Source organism: Ictalurus furcatus, chromosome 6 (assembly GCF_023375685.1).
Source record: "Ictalurus furcatus strain D&B chromosome 6, Billie_1.0, whole genome shotgun sequence".
NCBI classification, from domain to species: domain Eukaryota; kingdom Metazoa; phylum Chordata; class Actinopteri; order Siluriformes; family Ictaluridae; genus Ictalurus; species Ictalurus furcatus.
The window spans coordinates 31,859,969-31,879,682 of record NC_071260.1 but is presented as its reverse complement, the minus strand read 5'-3'; the positions used below and the strand labels follow the sequence as shown (position 1 = coordinate 31,879,682).

At 38.0% G+C, this 19,714-nt stretch overlaps 2 protein-coding genes across 2 annotated transcripts; both read right to left on the bottom strand.

The window, feature by feature from the left end:
- Positions 1–7,485: 7,485 nt before the first annotated feature.
- LOC128609215 (granzyme B(G,H)) lies at positions 7,486–9,634 on the bottom strand. Its single transcript, XM_053627691.1, has 5 exons — positions 9,305–9,634; positions 8,978–9,125; positions 8,699–8,858; positions 8,350–8,607; positions 7,486–7,868 (listed from the first exon to the last, which is right to left on the bottom strand). The coding sequence occupies exons 1-5, from the start codon at positions 9,351–9,353 to the stop codon at positions 7,719–7,721; spliced, it is 765 nt and encodes a 254-aa protein (XP_053483666.1). The 5' UTR covers positions 9,354–9,634; the 3' UTR covers positions 7,486–7,718.
- Positions 9,635–13,300: 3,666 nt separating this feature from the next.
- Positions 13,301–15,586, bottom strand: LOC128609393 (granzyme B(G,H)-like). The gene is made up of 5 exons (XM_053627929.1): positions 15,053–15,586; positions 14,800–14,947; positions 14,521–14,680; positions 14,172–14,429; positions 13,301–13,605 (listed from the first exon to the last, which is right to left on the bottom strand). The coding sequence occupies exons 1-5, from the start codon at positions 15,099–15,101 to the stop codon at positions 13,456–13,458; spliced, it is 765 nt and encodes a 254-aa protein (XP_053483904.1). The 5' UTR covers positions 15,102–15,586; the 3' UTR covers positions 13,301–13,455.
- Positions 15,587–19,714: the final 4,128 nt, after the last annotated feature.

Sequence of the window (19,714 nt, the reverse complement as noted above, 5' to 3'; positions counted from 1 at the left end):
GGGGAATGTTATCACACGTGATTTGTCACACGCACATGTACGTCAACACAACATTCAGTCAGTGCACGAAGTGCGCGAAAAGATCATCCTATTACTCTGTCTTGTATTCATTCACAAAAATAACTAAAACAGGAGACGAGTCAAAGAGCCGACTCATTCACAAACGACACATCACTAACATGAACTGGCTATGTATTCTATAATCTGGGCTAAGACATCCCAGTCTTTGGCCTACAGAAAAATATTCCTTTTTATCTCTTTGCTCACGGGGCATAAAAAGAGAAACCTTTTATTATCACGTAATTTATGGGATATAAATGAAAGGTCCAAATGGACTCTCTACTCTGCATTCTGAGCGTCTGACTCATTCGTTTCTCAACAAAGGCTTAGGGGCCGTTTACACAATAACGGCGTTTTTGGGGCCGGAAAATGCAAACTTTTAAAAGAGTTTTCAAAGTGCAAATTTCTATTATTGTTATTTATTTATTTTTAGTATTTTAAATGAATGAGCTTTGTTAACAATTTTCTGTCCTGGAGCACACGAAAGGCTAAATATGGGATTGAACACAGAAAAAATCCATCTCCATGATTAAAAAATAAAAATTAGCCAAATCTATGCTTGACAAGCACGAGTTTTCACAATTCCTTATGACAATGAATCATTTTCCAAGTCTAACTATCGAGATTCTAAGTAACTGGAGAAACTTTTCCGCCTTCAGTCTTCTTTTTCTGGATCACACAATCTGGGAATATTTTTATATATTTCAGGTCTAGAAGTTCTAAGTGATTTACACCAGTGGTTTTCAAAGTGGGGGCCGCCAGGGGGCGCCCGGGGGCCTCAACAATTTGGTGTGCCCATCCATCCCACTAGTATGTTTTCTCTTTCTCACTCTCAGACAACCACACACACACACACACACACACACACACACACACACACACACACACACACCCCCCACACACACACACAATCAATTCCTACTGTAATGTAATGTAAAGATGTAAGATGTAATTATTAATAAAAAAAGGGGGATATATTCAGAAGTCTGTGTTTTTAATGTGTTTTAAAGACATCTTGCAAAAGGGGGGCCTCGGACAAATCTTAATGCCATTTGGGGGGCGTTGCCCTGGAAAAGTTTGAGAACCCCTGATTTACACAACGGGCAATCTGGCAGATGTCCAAAATATTTACAATGCCAAGTTCTTGACTGCTCCACAATTTTTTTAAAACACTCACAGCAGTTATTGATATCAAAGTAATTATTATAATACAAACAGTCCCACCAGACCCACACCCCACAGTCTGTACAAATGAAGTATTCACTCAAACAAAATAAAACATTCAATGAAAAAGCAGAAATATCTCACAAAGTTCTGTGTTACCCAGCTCAATCTGAAGATCACACACACAGCGTCTTTCTTTTTTTTTTTCCTCTTTCTTTCACACAGATGCAGGTCTGCCTGCGCAGATAAGAACACACACACACACACACACACACACACACACTGAAACTAATTTTCAGAGCTTATCAAACACACCTATTCTTCTTATTTATGGAGTACTTACACATACATTGGTTATGCAACATTCACACTTGTCTCCAAAACTAATTCTCAGAGCTTATCAAACACACGTCTCCTTATGTATGGAGTTCATATTCACACTTTATTCTAGTTCTTATTCAGTCACATGTAATAACAGAGTGATATCTCCCTAATGTAAGGCTCACGGAACACTGCCCCTCACCCAAGTGGAATCTCGCTTGGCATGGACACCCCACTCACTCCAGCACTCACTCACCGGGGAGAGTCTAAAAACTGTGCATCGCCGTAGCATCGAACCCCACGACATTGCAATCCTTACCACATCCGACTCAACAGATTCAAAATTTTTACCCTAAGTCAAAAACTTCAGAGACAGAGAGTTTAGTCGATGTTAAAAAAGTAAAAAAACTTTATTGAAAACCAATAAAGTGTGACAGTCTGCAGAAAGTCAGAATTATGCAAGCACACACAACATTTTATATACCTTCCTCCACAGTGCATCCATCTTAGGTGGGGTTTTGCCTTTCCTCATTAAAACAGGCCAATCTTCTTTGCCACAATTAAATATTCATATCTATATGTTATCTTATATTTGTGGAGCATATGCGCAGTCAGTTGTTTTTTTTCTTAACATGATTTCATGAGGTCATGGTTTCTTCTTCTTCTTAAAAAGGTTTCACACAGGATTGTGTGTCCTGACCTTGAATCCACACTCCCTTTTAGGCCTCATTCTAAGTCTCATCGTAGCTCGTTAATTGGCATCGTAAGTTATCTGCTTCTGTGGAGGAGGTTACAGGCTGTTACAGAAAAAACAATTATTATACAATAAGACACAGAGTTCATCCAACTCAATCCACACTCAGAATATAACTTGATCAGACATTGTTCTATGTATTTAGATTATGCTTTTACCTATTGATTATAAATATAGATTATGCTTTTTAACCAATATTGATTATTCGATTATGCTTAAGTAATAATTCTAAATGTTGGTCATACATATTGAATACACTTCATTAACATATCCAAATGTTAGTTACACATATTGATTACGCTTCATAAATATTTTCCATAATATGAGCAGAATGTTTGCTTGTGAAATAAATGAAAACCACTGTCGATTACGTGTTTGGGAGAACGGCGTGACTTTGAATGAACATTTACTGAAATAAAACCCCTGAAACAGATAAACCATCGATATGGCCAAAGAAATGTAAAAAATGTTTTTTACATACCTTCTAAACATAAACCTTTAGGAGGGAAAACGTTTAAAAGTGCTGTTTAAAAGAATCGTGCGTTTTGTTCCCACTATAAACAAGTTTTTGTAAAATGGTTCGCAACGAGGATACTCACACAGAACTGTCGCTAAATACATACGATTTTGTCTATGCTTTGACATCCCATGTCCCCACTGGCTGACAGTCAAGTTGTGTAAATTCATGACCTCTGTAACACTGTTTGATCTGAATGTGTGATCTTTCTTGGCAGTTGTCTGTCTGTGCGTGAGAGAGACGTGTGATTTCTGGTGTTTTTGCTGACCAGATGCTTACAAATGTGTTTATGTTAACGAATTAAGGAGAGAGTCGTGCGTCTCAGTGCGTAAATAATGGTTAAGACGTTGTAGTTAAAACACAGAAGAATCTCTGCAACTTTCTGTTACAATGTCTGCTCCGAGAAGTCCTAATACCCCTAGAAGAACGCTGTGTATTTAACCAACAAGAGGACCTGTTGAAATGAGAGAGGACCTGACTTCTGCTCCAAGGAAAAAAAAACAAGAGGTTAGTTTGACAATTTATTCATGAAGATATTGTAAAGACGTTGTTGTTTAACCCAGAGCAGGGCGTCAACAACTCTGAGGATCGTCTCTTAAGTCCGAGGGTTCTTTAGGAGGTAGAGAAAACATTTAAAGATGATGTTTTAAAAGAAACGGGTGTTTTGTCCATAATGATAAAAAAGAAAAATGGTTGTACTGCAATGTGAAATAAATCGGTGGAGACACACTGAGTACATTTCTGTTCCACAGTCTATAAGGATCCCTACCCTTAATGTAGTGTGAAAAATGTACACACCCCCCGTGACTACATTACTTGAGGTTTAAACATTTTTATTTTGTGATGGCAGAAAGACAAACCTGTTGTACATTTGGTAGCAGTCATATACACTACAAGCCAAAGGTACAGAAGCAGTCGAGTTATTTTGAAAGGTTCCAAATTAATTGAACAGTTGAGGCATATTTCCAACAGAACAGAATATTAGACATTTAGTGTAAACTAGTGTAAAAAAATTTCTCTGAAATGTTTCTCTGAAAATATTTTTCCATATTAAATGCATTGTATTAGAAAAGAAAGTACAGTCTTTGCTGATAAGTTACAAACTCATACTTTATAATAACTTGTTTAGGAGCATCTGAATCTGGCAAATAACTTTTATTCCATTTAGGCATGCAATAAAAGTTAATAAACAAATTAGGAAGAAATGACTTGTACACTGCTGCTGCGGATATTAAGGCAAACCATTTTGTTCAAACTTCAGTGTGATCCATAGAGTAGCAGAAAGTTATGGCACCTTATTAATACCATGTGAAGGATTAAGTTGACTCGTCACTTACAGTTACAAAGACATGTCCTTGTGCAGGATCACTTTCACACCACCATTACCCATTGCACGTCTTCTCCCGTATCAGCGTATAAGAAAAGGCAAAAAGTAATATGAGACGTATAAGAATATATTTTATCAAATATAAGACATTATAAGGAAAAAACATAATAATATTATTTAACAAGGTCTTCCAATCACCCTCTCAAGTGTAAGAGCATTGTCAGTATTATACGGCAGTTGGGACAGTAGTTAGCGTTCAGATGTCAGATGAAAGACAACTTTTTGAGTCACAGTGCCAAACTACTGCAGAATATTTTGATCCTTCTTTTTCAGCCTGAAGGACTGGCATTTATTTAATAGACAGATGGCACAGCCGTATACTTGGTCAGAGGATTTAGGAATTTCTTTACGAAAGGTTCATTGTTTTTGTTCTTTTATCGTAGCTTCAGTTTGTATACTTACTTTGGTTAGTGACTTAAACTGTTTTATTAGGTGGTGACAGATTTGGTTAACGGGGATTGATGATAGATGAAGATTAAGTTGGTACGCATGTACAAAATAAAAACTGTCTATATAAATTTTTTTCTGCTATGTATCTGTTTAAACACTACTTTAACAGCGATATAAAGAGATAGAAATACCCATTAACTAATTCATAGAACCCCTTTCTACCTTTTCAAGTTCGTTATACATGTTTCTTTTCAAGCATCGTGTTCAGACATTGCAAATCATTAGTCTGAAGGTTAAGGGTTCCTTAGAATTTTACTTCTTCAGCGTCAAAAATTTTGTCTAAACAAAGACTAAACTCACAAACAATATAAGTGTCTGGTTGTGATCAGAATAAAAGGCAACATGAAAGCTAACTTAATTCCCAATGAGATTTCTCTATGTTCTATATGACCTTTCTGCAGTATATGCCATTAGGTCTTAGTTTCCAGCCATCATTACAGCACGGGAGAGGAAATCTCCTTCATCACATGTGTGATGTACATCTAGACAATCTGATAACAAATTACACACAACATTTATGTTGAGAAAATTCAGCTTGCTCTTTGTTCCCAAATAACATTGGATCAGTTCCATAGTTTACATCATCTGCCCACACGTATTTAATCTGTATTACAAGTACTGAACAAGTTAGAGGAAGAGGACGTGTAGATTTACTGTTCATTGGAACTTTATTGTTTATTTGGATCTGTCTTGATTCATTTTCACATTCAGTTTTTTTATTTATTCATTTTATTATTATTTTTTACGAAGAACCTTCAACCTAGGAGAGTCTGGCATCTAGCATAATGTATGAATGTAGGAACATGGATTTTCACCATGCGCTCCACCAGCACCTTAGTTGAAAAGAAATTCAACAGGTCCTCTTGTTGGTTAAATTCACAGCGTTCTTCTAGGGGTATTAGGATTTCTCGGAGCAGACAATGTAACAGAAAGTTGCAGAGATTCTTCTGTGTTTTAACTACAACGTCTTAACCATTATTTAAGCACTGAGACGCACGACTCTCTCCTTAATTCGTTAACATAAACACATTTGTAAGCATCTGGTCAGCAAAAACACCAGAAATCACACGTCTCTCTCACGCACAGACAGACAACTTCCAAGAAAGATCACACATTCAGATCAAACAGTGTTACAGAGGTCATGAATTTACACGACTTGACTGTCAGCCAGTGGGGACATGGGATGTCAAAGCATAGACAAAATCGTATGTATTTAGCGACAGTTCTGTGTGAGTATCCTCGTTGGCGAACCATTTTACAAAAACTTGTTTATAGTGGGAACAAAACGCACGATTCTTTTAAACAGCACTTTTAAACGTTTTCCCTCCTAAAGGTTTATGTTTAGAAGGTATGTAAAAACATTTTGTAAATTTCTTTGGCCATATGGATGGTTTATCTGTTTCAGGGGTTTAATTTCAGTAAATGTTTATTCAAAGTCACGCCGTTCTCCCAAACACGTAATCACCAGTTGTTTTCATTTATTTCACAAGCAAACATTCTGCTCATATATATTCACATTCAGCCATCATGCTTTTCTAACAATGTAGTTACACAAAATGAAATCCCACACATAGTAACACACGGATACCCAATATTAACCATCTGATACTCTTTTTCTTACGTCAGACGTATTTCACCTAAACCATCCTTAAGCTTCAAAATAAAACAATAACACAAAAAGGAATTTCAGAAAACAAACATTCTCTTATTCCACAAAAAGGTATACATTTGTGTGTGATTAATACTGGGAGAAACTCGTTTCACAACAGTCTCATTAACATAAACACGTTTGTTGGGGCGCACAGTGGCTTAGTGGTTAGCACGTTCGCCTCACACCTCCAGGGTCCGGGGTTCGGTTCCCGCTGGGTTTGCGTGTTCTGGGTTTGCGTGCTGCGGGGAGACATGAATCTCCAAAGACATGAATGGTAGGCCGATTGGCTAAAGTGTCCGTAGTGTATGAATGGGTGTGTGAATGTGTATGTGATTGTGCCCTGCGATGGACTGGCACCCTGTCCAGGGTGTACCGATTGTGCCCGATGCTCCCTGGGATAGGCTCCAGGTTTCCCCGTGACCCTGAAGAAGGAGTAAGCGGTAGAAGATGGATGGATGGAGGGACATTTCTTGGACAATACACAAAACCCCCACCCCAGGAAAGGAAGAACACAACCCAGACATACAGGTGCCAAAATGACCCACTGATACAGTCGATAGGGTTAAACCTCACCCCTGGTCATAAATTAGGTGTACCTACAGACCTGTTGGTCAGGGGAACACAAAGGGTCATAAATCAGCACACTACTTTGATTGACAGTTTGACAGAAAGTGTATGATTTAACTACTATGGTATAAATGTAAACATAACATCCTATGACTTCGTCTTCAGCAGATTAGCTCGTATCTAATATGGTATATGGTGCCTTATAGAGCCATTTCTAAAAGGTAAGAACCTTATTCAGCAGGTCCCATATGGAATGTTTAGGGTACTAGAAAGATCCATGGTCTCTCACTTTTGCTTATTGTTCATAATGTTACACCGAGAATAGATATTACTTCAGAGAGCTGAATCCAGCCTCACACAGTGTTTTACTCTCGACAGAATCATGAACTCAATCTGTCAATCATGAACACTGTGCTGAACTTAAAACTAACTGCAACGGTAAGAACCCCCCCCCCCCCCCCCCAAAAAAAAAAACATTATAGAAGCTTGTGCAGTTTTCTCCTGTTCCGGAGTATCCAACCAACCACCACTACATTACTTGCATCAGACTTGTGATACACTATCATGTGGATGAACCTGCATAATTTAGTTTTTTATTATTTTGTTTTTTATTATATTGTTTCCCAGTAGCAATAATTTAATATGACAGCTCGGTTAGATAGGTTTCTTCTACCAACCAAAGCATATTTGATTTTCTTTCTTCATTTTTTTCTCACTTTCTAAACATAAATGCCCGTGTGAGACAATAGAATATAATGTAGAATATATATTATAGAAAAGAAGACACTATTTCATGCATTCAATGTATATTTTATTGGATTTTGTTTACTTCCATTGTGTTCACTTTCTAGGGAATAACTTTTTTAATCCATGGAAGAAAGTAGGAGATCTTCATATAAACCACTGGATGCGTGCGGCTTAAGCAGTCATCAAGCTTCCCAAAGGCAGCTATTCCCTGTGGTATATTTCCACAGATAAGAGGACTCCCTGAATCACCCTGCAGTGAGAACAAGACAGTAAAATGACACTAATGATTTGTCTTAGTTGGATCGTAAACATCTTTAAACCAAGTGCTGTTCAATTTTCAAATCCAATTAATCAGAAGATGTTGATTTTTGAATTTTGAATTTTTTTTTTTTATAAACATATAATGTAAGTGATACTGTATGATGAACTAACATACATGTTGGATGTTCCACAACATTAAATGTAACAACAAATGGATAAAATAATTTTTCATTCTTTAAGAATGAAAAAACTGGAATTGTTGGCAAATTGCTGCGGTATAAGTGAAATAAAACACACCGGGTGTGCTGTAACTGGAAAATAATCAACGTGGAGGTTGTAATCACACCACTCTGTCATTAATTATTTTCCTTACAGAGTCTAACAGTACAGCACATAATAATTCATTCCTTACTTGTACATAATTTATGTTTGGAGATTAATCGTCCTTTTTAAATACTACACTGCATTACCTTACAAGGAGTTTTTTTCCCATCAGACACAGTGCAGATCATGCTGTCTGTGTCAAACTTGTTCTTCCAAAGTTTCTTGCACTGAGAGTTATTCTGCAGTTGGAGTTTGACCTCTCGTAGGACACTCGATACGCTGCTGTTCTGTGCTGTCCTTCCCCAGCCAGCTATTGAACATTCCTGATGGTCTGGAAGGTTCTCATTCTTCTCAGGAAGAGCGATAACCTTCACAAACTTGTTCAGCTTGGCAACACTCAATAGCTGTAACGGATTAGTTGAGGTAGTGTTTGAGGTGATAGCTGGTTTGCATGGAATGACCAAAAACAAACATCGTGAAAGTAGAAAGAAGTACCTTCAGTAGCACGATATCATTTGGACCATCATGCTGCTTGTAACTGGGATGCGGGATGAATTGCTGTACTTGAATTCTCTGCTGCTGGGACTCCTTTCGATTGATGTTGTGAGCTCCGAGTAACACTTCCAGCTTGTCCTTTCCAGAGTGATCAATGTTGCTAGCGTCACACACAAAGCACTTAATCAGATTTTACTATATTTATTTACTATATTATATGACTACACACTGACAATGCTAGCACCGTCTTTATACATGTACAAAACCACAAATACATACGCAACACAGTGGGCTGCAGTGAGCACATAATCATTTCTGATAAGACAACCACCACAGTTGTGTTTATTGTTAATCTGAACAGACGCCATGTAGGGTCGGGAGTGTGGTTTCACTTCATTTCCTCCAATAATACCACTCTTCATTCCCCCTGAGAAAACAAACAATATCGTTAAAGAGCGATACTTATAACATTTTAAATAGGACACAATGTTGAGAATGTTGTAATGTTTCAATCAGTGAAATATTTCATTATAAACCATGAAAAAGCAACAATTAGTTTTTAAATAGCATATATAGGTTTGAAATAGAGAATACAGTATACATTACCACACAAGGAGAGGACAGAAAGTACAAGGAGAGCGCTGCTGAAGAACATGTCTGTAGTACGCCACACTGACAGAACTGTGCAGCATGAGTCTTCTTTTCTGTTATTTAAACAAACTTCCAATCAGAGCACCTCCCCTTTAAGGGCTTTGAGATCTGCTACACTTTTCTCCTCACACGGTGCACAGTGTATGCACAGTTCAGTTACTACTCACACTTAGGGGATCTTTAGGAGCGTTTCAGGTGGCAGAAATGACTGGAAATGGAAAGAAGTGATGAAGATATCTTTTGTTAGGAAAACAGTTGCAGATAATATTGAAATTTCGCTTTAGTTTTCCAAATATTGGGCCAAACTGAGGTTGGTTTCATGAAATGTGTGCATGTTGAACGAGTTTGTAATCTTGTTTGTAAGCATGTTCTTTAATTAACCAGAGTTTTGCAAAATCTTGATCTCACACTGCTACCTGGTTTTTGGAATTTTGGATGTGTTGTTTACGGTTGCAGCGATGGCCTTGGGACTGCAATTACCTCATACAGTTTTACGCTCAGGTCTCCTTTAGTGAACAGTGGACTAGTTCAACAAACAGACTTCATATAAAAACCATAATGAACTTTCTTTTACTTTCACACTTTCCGTCATTCCCCAGATGAGGACGGGTTCCCTTCTGAGTCGGTTCCTCTCAAGGTTTCTTCCTCGTATCATCTCAGGGAGTTTTTCCTCACCACCGTCACCACTGTCTCGCCCAATAGGGATAAACTCACACACTTAAAATCTCAATCCTGTGTTTATATGTTTCTGTAAAGCTGCTTTGAGACAGCGTCCGTTGTTAAAAGCGCTATACGGATAAAATTGAATTGAATTGAATTGTTCTTTGCTGATTTCTTGACTATTCGCCTGTCCCTGATTATGTCTTTTGCTTCACGTTTTGGATCTGTTTGCCAGCACGACAGCTTCTTTTAACAGTGTCTTCATGTCTGAAGGCTTTAAGACAGGGGGAGTCAGTCTGCTAGGTGACTCAATAATGGTAAAATGAATTCATTTCAGAAAGTATACGAGGGAAGAAAATAAGTTCAAAGCAGTATAAATTCATAGCCAATGATATCGCTGATGATGTGACGTGTCGTTCTGATGTCTCAGATGATAAAGAAGTGATACTTCAGCAGAGACCTGAGTCAGGTGAGTGTGTGTTCTGTTTCGTTGTGTGATATTGTGAATCTGTAACCTGTACAGCAGCCTGCAGTTACATGTGCAGGATTTTAATCTGAACAGATTCGTCAGCTTGATCACCACAAAACTGTACTGTTTTGTTTCGCCTATAAGAGATTCCTGCTAAAAAATAAATAAAGAAAGAAATACAAAAAGCTGTCTGTCACATTTTATTGTGATGTCTATTTCATTTCTTGTGATCTAAGAAATTTCTCATCCTGTCCTGTTCTTGTTTGTTGACGTCTGGCTTGACAGACAGGAAGCACTTCAACTTCAAGTGCTTTCACTACACCCGAGTGTGTGAAAACACCACAGAGACTTGTGGTTTAAGTCCTACGTGATTATCAAACTCGCCGTCTCTATATCTGTGTTCAAGAGGTACGTATAAGAGAACGTTTGTGAAGTAACACCACTAAACTGACCAGTAAAAGACATCTTATGTTTCCATTACTGTGATATTGTGAGAATAAAATGATAGAATAAGACTCAGTTGAGGTGTCCTTAAATATTTTCCACATGCACCTGTGATCTTCTTCCTGGTGGATGTGTAAAATGTGACAAATGTATGAGCTTGTGTTGCCTCATTTTACTTTTACAGCTTACTTCATTCATTCATAATGAATTCACAAACATTCAGGTACTATTTCTTTATTCACCCTTTAAATGCCACATAACACACTTTATTGTCACGTAATGGAGGTAATAGAGGTTAGGACAGATGCGAGTGCAGGTAAGTGCTTTAATGAAGATTATAATATCCAGAGGGCAAGGTAGAAGACATAAACAAAGACAGGCAGTGGTCAGGCGATCAGGTAAACAGGCTCGAGCAAGTGAGGTAGAAATCAACACCAAAGGCAAAGCAGAATCAGAAGCAGAATCAGAATCAGAAGAGACAAAAACAATGGACTGGCTTGGTACGATACAGAAACTATGGCAACTGAACGTGTTACTTCACGAAGACCTTATGCGTAAGCAGTCTCTTAAGTAGTGTGTTGATTGGGAACAGGTGTGTGTGATTAGTCCTCAGGAGACAGTGACGTGTCTGTGTGTTCCATTAAGCGTTGTATTCGTTGACCATGTTTGTAGTTCGTGGGACATTCTTGGAATTGCAGTCACTAGTTTGCTGTGACATTTCTTTCATTTCTTAAAGAAAATACTTCCTCTGCATCTGTCAGCTAATGCTAATCACTGATTTAGCTTTCATGAAATGCTTATTATTATAGTTCTTTGTAATGTATGCAGTTTTAGAGTACAAATCTGTTTATTTTCTGTATTAGCAGACTTGTGTGTAATGTTGACGTGAATTAGCTGAATAAATAAAATGTGTCTCACAAATTTAGCATTCAGAATTGCAGCGTTATTACCTCATTTCCTCATCACTTTCTGAATAAATCTGACAGGAAATTGATTGGGTAAGAGAGCCGACCGAGGCGTGGAACAACATTTCACCTTTATAAACACTGTTAGAACCTTTTACAGCAGCTTGTCAGTCTTTCCTTTACACAACACAACAGACTTTAAACTTGCATCACACACCCACACAAAACAGGTATTTTTAGGGTCTTGTAATAAAGCGTACGCGCGCCACTGGAAACTTATTTATTCATTTGACCAGCTTTACTAATTCAGGTCAGTTACTGACAGCACTGATGTGGGCGTGAGGAGGTGATCGAGGTATGGTGTGTGTCCCCTGTGCGATTGGAAACTCGATGTGATATTTTTTTGAAACGCAAAGTGCATCAGGTCAAAAGAAGCTGAATGCCTACCATCGCTTTAAGCGATGACCTTCCACTGAAAGGTTTCTCTCTGGCTTTGTGTGTGTTAACGCATGCTCCGCACTACACTGAGGGTCTGTGTACTCAACACAGAAAGCAGGGTTTTTTATTTATAAGGTTTCAACAATCGGACACAAGACTGACCACACACGCTAAAAAATGAACCCGTCTCTGATAAGAAAAGACTCTGTAAGGCTGTACCTACAGGGACAAAGTATAGAAACCTTGTGGGCGCTTAGATTTAAGCTAAACTCAATGATGATATACTCAATAGTCTTATTGAACATCCTGTGTTTCTGGATTATTATTATTATTTTAAAAAATAATAATCTTAAAGCTGGGTAGATAATTCTGTGTTTATTGCACAAGATTATTATAATAATTTTTTATACACTGGTCTGATGTCACTCCGATGTCTCAGTGTATAGAGAAGAGCTGTTTCTGCAGAGAGTCGAGTCCAGTCTTCATTTACACACGCAGTGTTTCACTCTGTACAGAGTCACGACCTCAATCTGTGGCTTTTTAGCTTTTTATACAACTATAAAAATAACTCATAGCTCTTGCTTGTATGTTTCGTCTCATTTTATTTATTTATTTTTTGACCTGACACATTTTCTGTCTGTGTGACTGAGTGTGTACAAACATCACAAAGGCATGTGGGTTTTTTTCTTTTTCCTGTTCCCGACTATCAAACCCACCACTACACTACGTCTTAGCATCAGATTGGAAATTGCACAGTTTAGTTTTGCATCATTTTATTTATGTTTAAACCTTTCTGTATAGCAATAATTTATTGCGACGTCTAAGATATTTGCTTTTCTTTTTTACTTTATAACATAAGAGGCTGATGTGAGATGTGTACAGTACGTGACACGTGGTATTTAATGCGTGACTGAGATGTAGTAACGTGCATAAATGAAGACTTGTGGCTTTTTTTGTGTGTTCAAACCAACTACCACTAAGTTGCTGCATCAGACCTGTGGTACACTATAGTGTGTGTGAGACTGCACAGTTATGCATTTTTTATTCTGGTTTAAACCTGTTGGAGTTTCGTTTTTTACTTTATAACATACATGCCTGTGTGATATTTATACGATAGAAGAAAAGACACAGATTTCATATATGCAATGTATATTTTATTGGATTTTGGTTACTTCCGTTGTTTTCACTTTCTAGTGTATAACTTGCTTAATCCATGGAAGAAAGTAAGAGATCTTCATATACACCTCTGGATACGTGCGGTTTAAGCAGTTATTAGGGTAGGTATATGCAGCTATTCCTTGTGGTTCATTACCACAGATAAGAGGACTCCCCGAATCACCCTGCAGAGAGAACACGAGAGTAAAATGACACTAATGATTATTTGTGCTTTAACACTAGGATGCTCTAAAAAGCAGAGTTTGATCGTAAATGACTTTATACCACAGCATTGTTGAATACTCATATCGAAACTTGTTAATTTTCTAAAACAGCACAGCTCTGATAGTCGTGCCAACTGCCCTGAAGGCAAATCACCTCAAGGTTTATTTTAATGCACTCGTGCCAGTACTTTATTATTTCAGTACTAACAGCTAATTCACAAGGACACATAATATAAGATCAATAATGAACAGATTTTTCAGGACTGTTTATAGCTGTTATAAAGTGAGTAATAAGTTGATTTGCTGACATATAACAATATTAAATGTAACTATAAAATGCAATCGTTGGCAAATCGCTAAGAGGAATAAAATACCTTGGGTTGACTTCAAGGTCATAATGACGCCACATCATGCTACTCTGTCACTGATTATTTTCCTTTAACAGCACAGCATATCATTTATTCCTTACTTGTACATAATTTTTGTTTGGAGATCGATCGTATTTATCAAATACTACACTGCATTACCTGACAAAAAGCTTTTTTCCCATCAGACACAGTGCAGATCATGTTGTCTGTGTCAAAATAGTTCTGCCAAAGTGTCTTGCACTGAGAGGTATTCTGCAGTTTGAGATTGACCTCTCGTAGGACACTCGACTCGGCGCTGTTCTGTTTGGTCTTTCCCCAGCCAGCTATTGAACATTCCTGACGGGCTGGAAGGTTCTCGTTCTTCTTCGGAAGAGCGAGAACCTTCACAGACTTGTTCTCTTTAGCTTTGGACTTCAGCTGAAACAGATTAGTTGAGGTGGTGTTTGAGATGAGAGCTGGTTTGCACTAAATGACCAGAAGCAAACATTGTGAAAGTAGAAAGAAGTACCTTCAGTAGCATGATATCATTTGGACGTTCGTGCCGCTTGTAACAGGGATGCAGGATGTATTTCTGTACTTGAATTCTCTGCTGCTGGGACTCCTTTCGATTGATGTTGTGAGCTCCGAGTAACACTTCCAGCTTGTCCTTTCCAGAGTAATCAATGTTGCTAGCGTCACACACAAAGCACTTAATCAGATTTTACTATATTTATTTACTATATTATGTGACTACACACTGACAATGCTAGCACCGTCTTTATACATGTACAAAAGCACAAAAACATACTCAACACAGTGGGCTGCAGTGAGCACATAATCTTTTCTGATAAGAAAACCACCACACATGTGTGCTTTGTTAATCTGAACAGACGCCATGTAGGGTCGGGAGTGTAGTTTCACTTCATTTCCTCCAATAATACCACTCTTCATTCCCCCTGAGAAAAGAAACATGGTTTTAAACCATTAAAAAGCAACAATTCTTTTTTTTTAAATTGTATATATATATGAAATGTAGAAATTTCTAATATAGTATACATTACCACACAAGGAGAGGACAGAAAGTACAAGGAGAGCGCTGCTGAAGAACATGTCTGTAGTACGCCACACTGACAGAACTGTGCAGCATGAGTCTTCTTTTCTGTTACACGTTCAATCAGAGACCCTCCCCTTAAAGTACCCTAGGTGCTGATATCTCCCACACTTTTCACACTACATGCACAGTTGCCATGCACACACAGGGATCTTTATGCAGTTTGAGGTTTGACGTTGCAGAACTGACTTGAAATGAAACTAGAGGTGAGAGGAAACAATTGATAAAGACAGTTCCAGATCATTTTCAAATTTAGCTCGAAGCTATTCTTTTCTTTTTAAATTTATTTCTGTTATTTTACTGCTAGGACTATATTATACAGTTGAATCCAGAACTACGGGCACCTTTCAAAATACTGGACCAAACTGGTACGTTTACAACAAATAGTACACCAAATTATTTTAATTATCCATGGAACTTAAATAGTTAATTCTCAGCAGAGAATCTTTTTAAAGTATAGTACATTAGTCATCATAGTACTGATAGTATTCTCTTAAAATGTGTAGCAAAATTATCGGCACCTCTTAAGAACACTGCAAATTATTATTATTTTTTATATATATATATATATATATATATATATATATATATATATATATATATATATATATATATATATATATTTAAAGTACCACCACTAAACAAACCACAAAAATTAAGTCTCTTGAACCGTTTCTTTTAGCGTGAGATTGTAAAATAAGACTCCATTTAGGTGTGTTGACATATTTTAGACATCCACCCATGATCTTCTCAGTTAATTGTTTGGGTGAATGTATACATTTTATAAGGCGTCTAGATAGAGATAAAGAAATTGTATTTTCTCTATTTTTATTCTTTGTAATTTGTGCACTTTTATAAATGTGCATATTTGTTATCTGAACAAACTGGTATTCGTGTGTACAGTATAATGTTTACATCGGTTAGAGGAAAAAATGAATTTCCTTAATTAATTTGGCAGCGATTTAAAAAGATTAGGAAGGAAATCTACGCAAATGAAAGCTGTAAAATGTGTAGAATCATAAAAGTTATGAATAAGTAAGGGATACAACATGATGAGACATGCTGTTATAGAAATATAATCACTGACAGGGTGCTGTGATTTGTTACAACCCTGAATTGATTATTTTCCTATAATAACATGGCCTAACATCTTTTCGTCCTCTTATACCACAGATTTACAGCAATGACATGTTTTATTTATTCATATAACATATAAAATAAAAATATAAAATATTCACCATATCAGCACTGCAATGTTGTTCTTTGTTAAATAACAGCACATTGGTTTAAACCATTTATTATTAAGAAAATACATGCAACGGTCACGTCAATGGGCTGATCCTTATAATAGTATAAATTAGGGATGTATCGTTGCCATCTTATTTTTCAGACCAAGTACGAGTGTATGTTTTTTTGTACTCTTCGATACTGATACCAGTCTCAGCGGCACTTCTTACACCCCGGCATCCTACACACAGCACACAGCATGCACAAAGCAGGGAACTCCAACTTGAGCTCGAACTTAAATTTGAACTTGGATTGGAGCTGGAGGCAAGCAGCTAACTCTTTTTTTGATATTTTTCTGGGACTTGTGTGAAAAATGAAGCTCTGCCAAAATATACCTTCCTCCCGAGTCATTCTTTCCATCTTCACACACACACATTCACACACACATACTGTACACAAAGGGTTCTTCAGTGGTTCTGAAACCCAGGAGGAGGTCCTAGATACCAATACAGAATCCTCTCTGCTCAGCAAAATAATCAGTCACTCATCAGCCTTCACCATATGCAACACCAAGCAATGCTCGACCTGTGCAATGAATATTAGCAATTGCTTAGAAGTGTAGTAAAGGAGCAGGGCAAGGACAGACACATGCTCCAGAGGAGGCTGCAATCTACCACTCCTCCAAAACTACAGCTTTTCCAGCCACCTAGCACCTGAACGTGAATATGTTCTTCACCAAAGATCTGGAGGCCTTTGTGGTGTTCTTTGAGCATGCTGAAACCTGCGGCAGTAGGACGCCTGTTCATCTTCATGCAGCAGCTCAACTTTTGCTGGTTTTGCTGCAGGGAAATGCTTTTTCATGTGGCGCATCAAAGTCTCATGGCCAGGCATCTAGGCCAGGATAAAACACTCAAACACTCAATGACCCTCTGCACCTTTGGCACAACTCTGACATATACAGTTGCAATCAAAATTATTCAACCCCCATTGCAAATCAGGTTTATTGTCAAAATTTCAGCTGTTTGCAACGAACAAATCAAACAAAAGCGATTGAAATAGTTCAACAGAACGAATGCTTCAAGTGGTTTCCCCAAATTCAACTGAAAATGCAACTTATAATGATTTCTCCAGTTTCAAAATTATTCAACCCCCTGAATGGAATCCCTCACAACAGCACAAATATGCAAAACAGGTGTTGTCTCAAACTAAACAAGGGCTTCATTAGTTACACCAGGTGTGCTTGAGCTGGAACACATGAAATACCTGAACTGTCTAGGGGTAGAAAATGTATGAAATACCCGGACGGGGCAGAAAAAGGAAGCTATAAATGTCTGAAAGCAGATTTCTGAGAAGGCAGGTTGTGAAAAACCCTCGAGTGACTGCAAAAGACCTGCAGCAAGACTTGGTGCAACAGCACTGAGGTTTCAGTGAGCACAGTAAGGCGCGTACTAAACCCAGAAGGTTTCCATGTCAGAACTCCAAGACGTTCACCACTACTGACCCAAAAGCACAAGAAAAGTCGCTCAAAATCATATAAATAAGCCACAGAAGTTTTCGGATTCTGTTCTGTGGAGCGATGAAGCAAAACTGGAACTTTTTGGCACGATGGATCAGCGGTATGTCTGGAGGAAGAAGAATGAAGAAAGAACACCCTGTCCACAGTCAAGCATGGTGGTGGCTCGGTGATGCTCTGCAGCTGCTTTGCATCCTCTGGCACTGGAAACCTGCAGCGCGTGGAAGGCGAGATGGATTCACTGAAGTATCAGGAAATCCTAGGAGAAAACGTCATGCCGTCTGTGAGGAAGCTGAAGCTTGGGCGTCACTGGACCTTCCAACACGACACTGATGGGCAGCTGTGGCTCAGGTGGTATAGCGGGTTGTCCACTAACCGGAGGCTATTGCTAGTAAGTAAGTAAGTAAAATTTATTTATATAGCACGTTTCACACAGCAAAGCTGACCAAAGTGCTGCACAGAGTAAGGAAAATAACATAGAAACAGAATTAGACCAAATAAAAACAGACAATGGACAATAGAAAAAATTAATTAAAAATTTGTTTAAACAATTAAAAATTTGATCAAAAAGCCTGGCAGAAGAGATAAGTTTTAAGCCTATTTTAAAAAGTGGTAATAGAAGGTGCAAGGCAGATGTCCAGTGGCAGTTGATTCCATAGACGGGGGGCAGCAACAGCAAAAGCTCTATCCCCCTTTGTTTTTAACCGGGAACGAGGGACATGCAAAAGAAACCTATCAGAAGATCATAGACATCTGTTTGATGAATGTGGTTTAAGAAGATCCTCGAGATAGGAAGGAGCTTGATTATCAAGAGTTTTAAAAACAAACATCAGAATCTTAAACTGAATCCTAAAACGGACTGGGAGCCAGTGAAGCGATGCTAAAATTGGGGTGACACGATCAAACTTCTTTGCCCTGGTCAACAGCCTTGCAGCTGCATTCTGAACCATCTGAAGACAAGCCAGAGATGATTGAGGAAGACCCAAGTATAATGAATTACAGTAATCTAAGCGAGAAGTAACAAAAGCATGAATAACCTTCTCCAAATCCTGGAAAGACAAAAATGTTTTGAGTTTCGAAATAATCCGTAGTTGATAAAAACTAGTCTTAACGACCGAATTTATCTGCTTGGTTAAGCATAATTCTGAGTCCAGAATGAAGCCAAGGTTCCAAACCTGGGAAGAAATTGAGGGAAAGTAATTATGGAGCTCGTTAATGAGACCATCTCTCAATCTCAGGGGGCCAAAAACAATTATTTCAGTTTTGTCTTCATTAAGTCGGAGGAAATTATTTGTCAACCATTTTTTAATGTCATCCAGACAGTCCAGCAATGGCTGAATGGAGTCACCAGCTTTCAAAGGAATGTACAACTGGGTATCATCAGCATATAAATGAAAAGAGACATTGTGAGCCCTAATAATATTCCCCAACGGCCGCATATATAAATTAAAAAGAAGTGGGCCCAGAATGGAGCCTTGAGGAACACCACTAATAATAGGACTAGAAGAAGAGCAGAAATTACCCAACGCTACCGAGAAAGACCTGTCCTCAAGATATGAGCTGAGCCATTGTAGTTCAGTGCCCTTGATACTAAACAGATGCTCCAAGCGCCAGAGAAGTATGTTATGGTCTACAGTATCAAAGGCAGCTGTAAGATCTAATAGCATCAACACAGTATTTTTTCCAGCATCCACTATGAGTAAAATGTCATTGGACACTTTTAACAAAGCAGACTCCGTGCTATGAAAAGCAGTGAAACCAGATTGTAAAGGTTCAAATAACATAGCTGAGTTTAAAAACAGGAGCAATTGAGATTGTACCACTTTATCTAGCAGCTTTGACAGAAACGGTAGCTTAGAGACAGGCCGATAA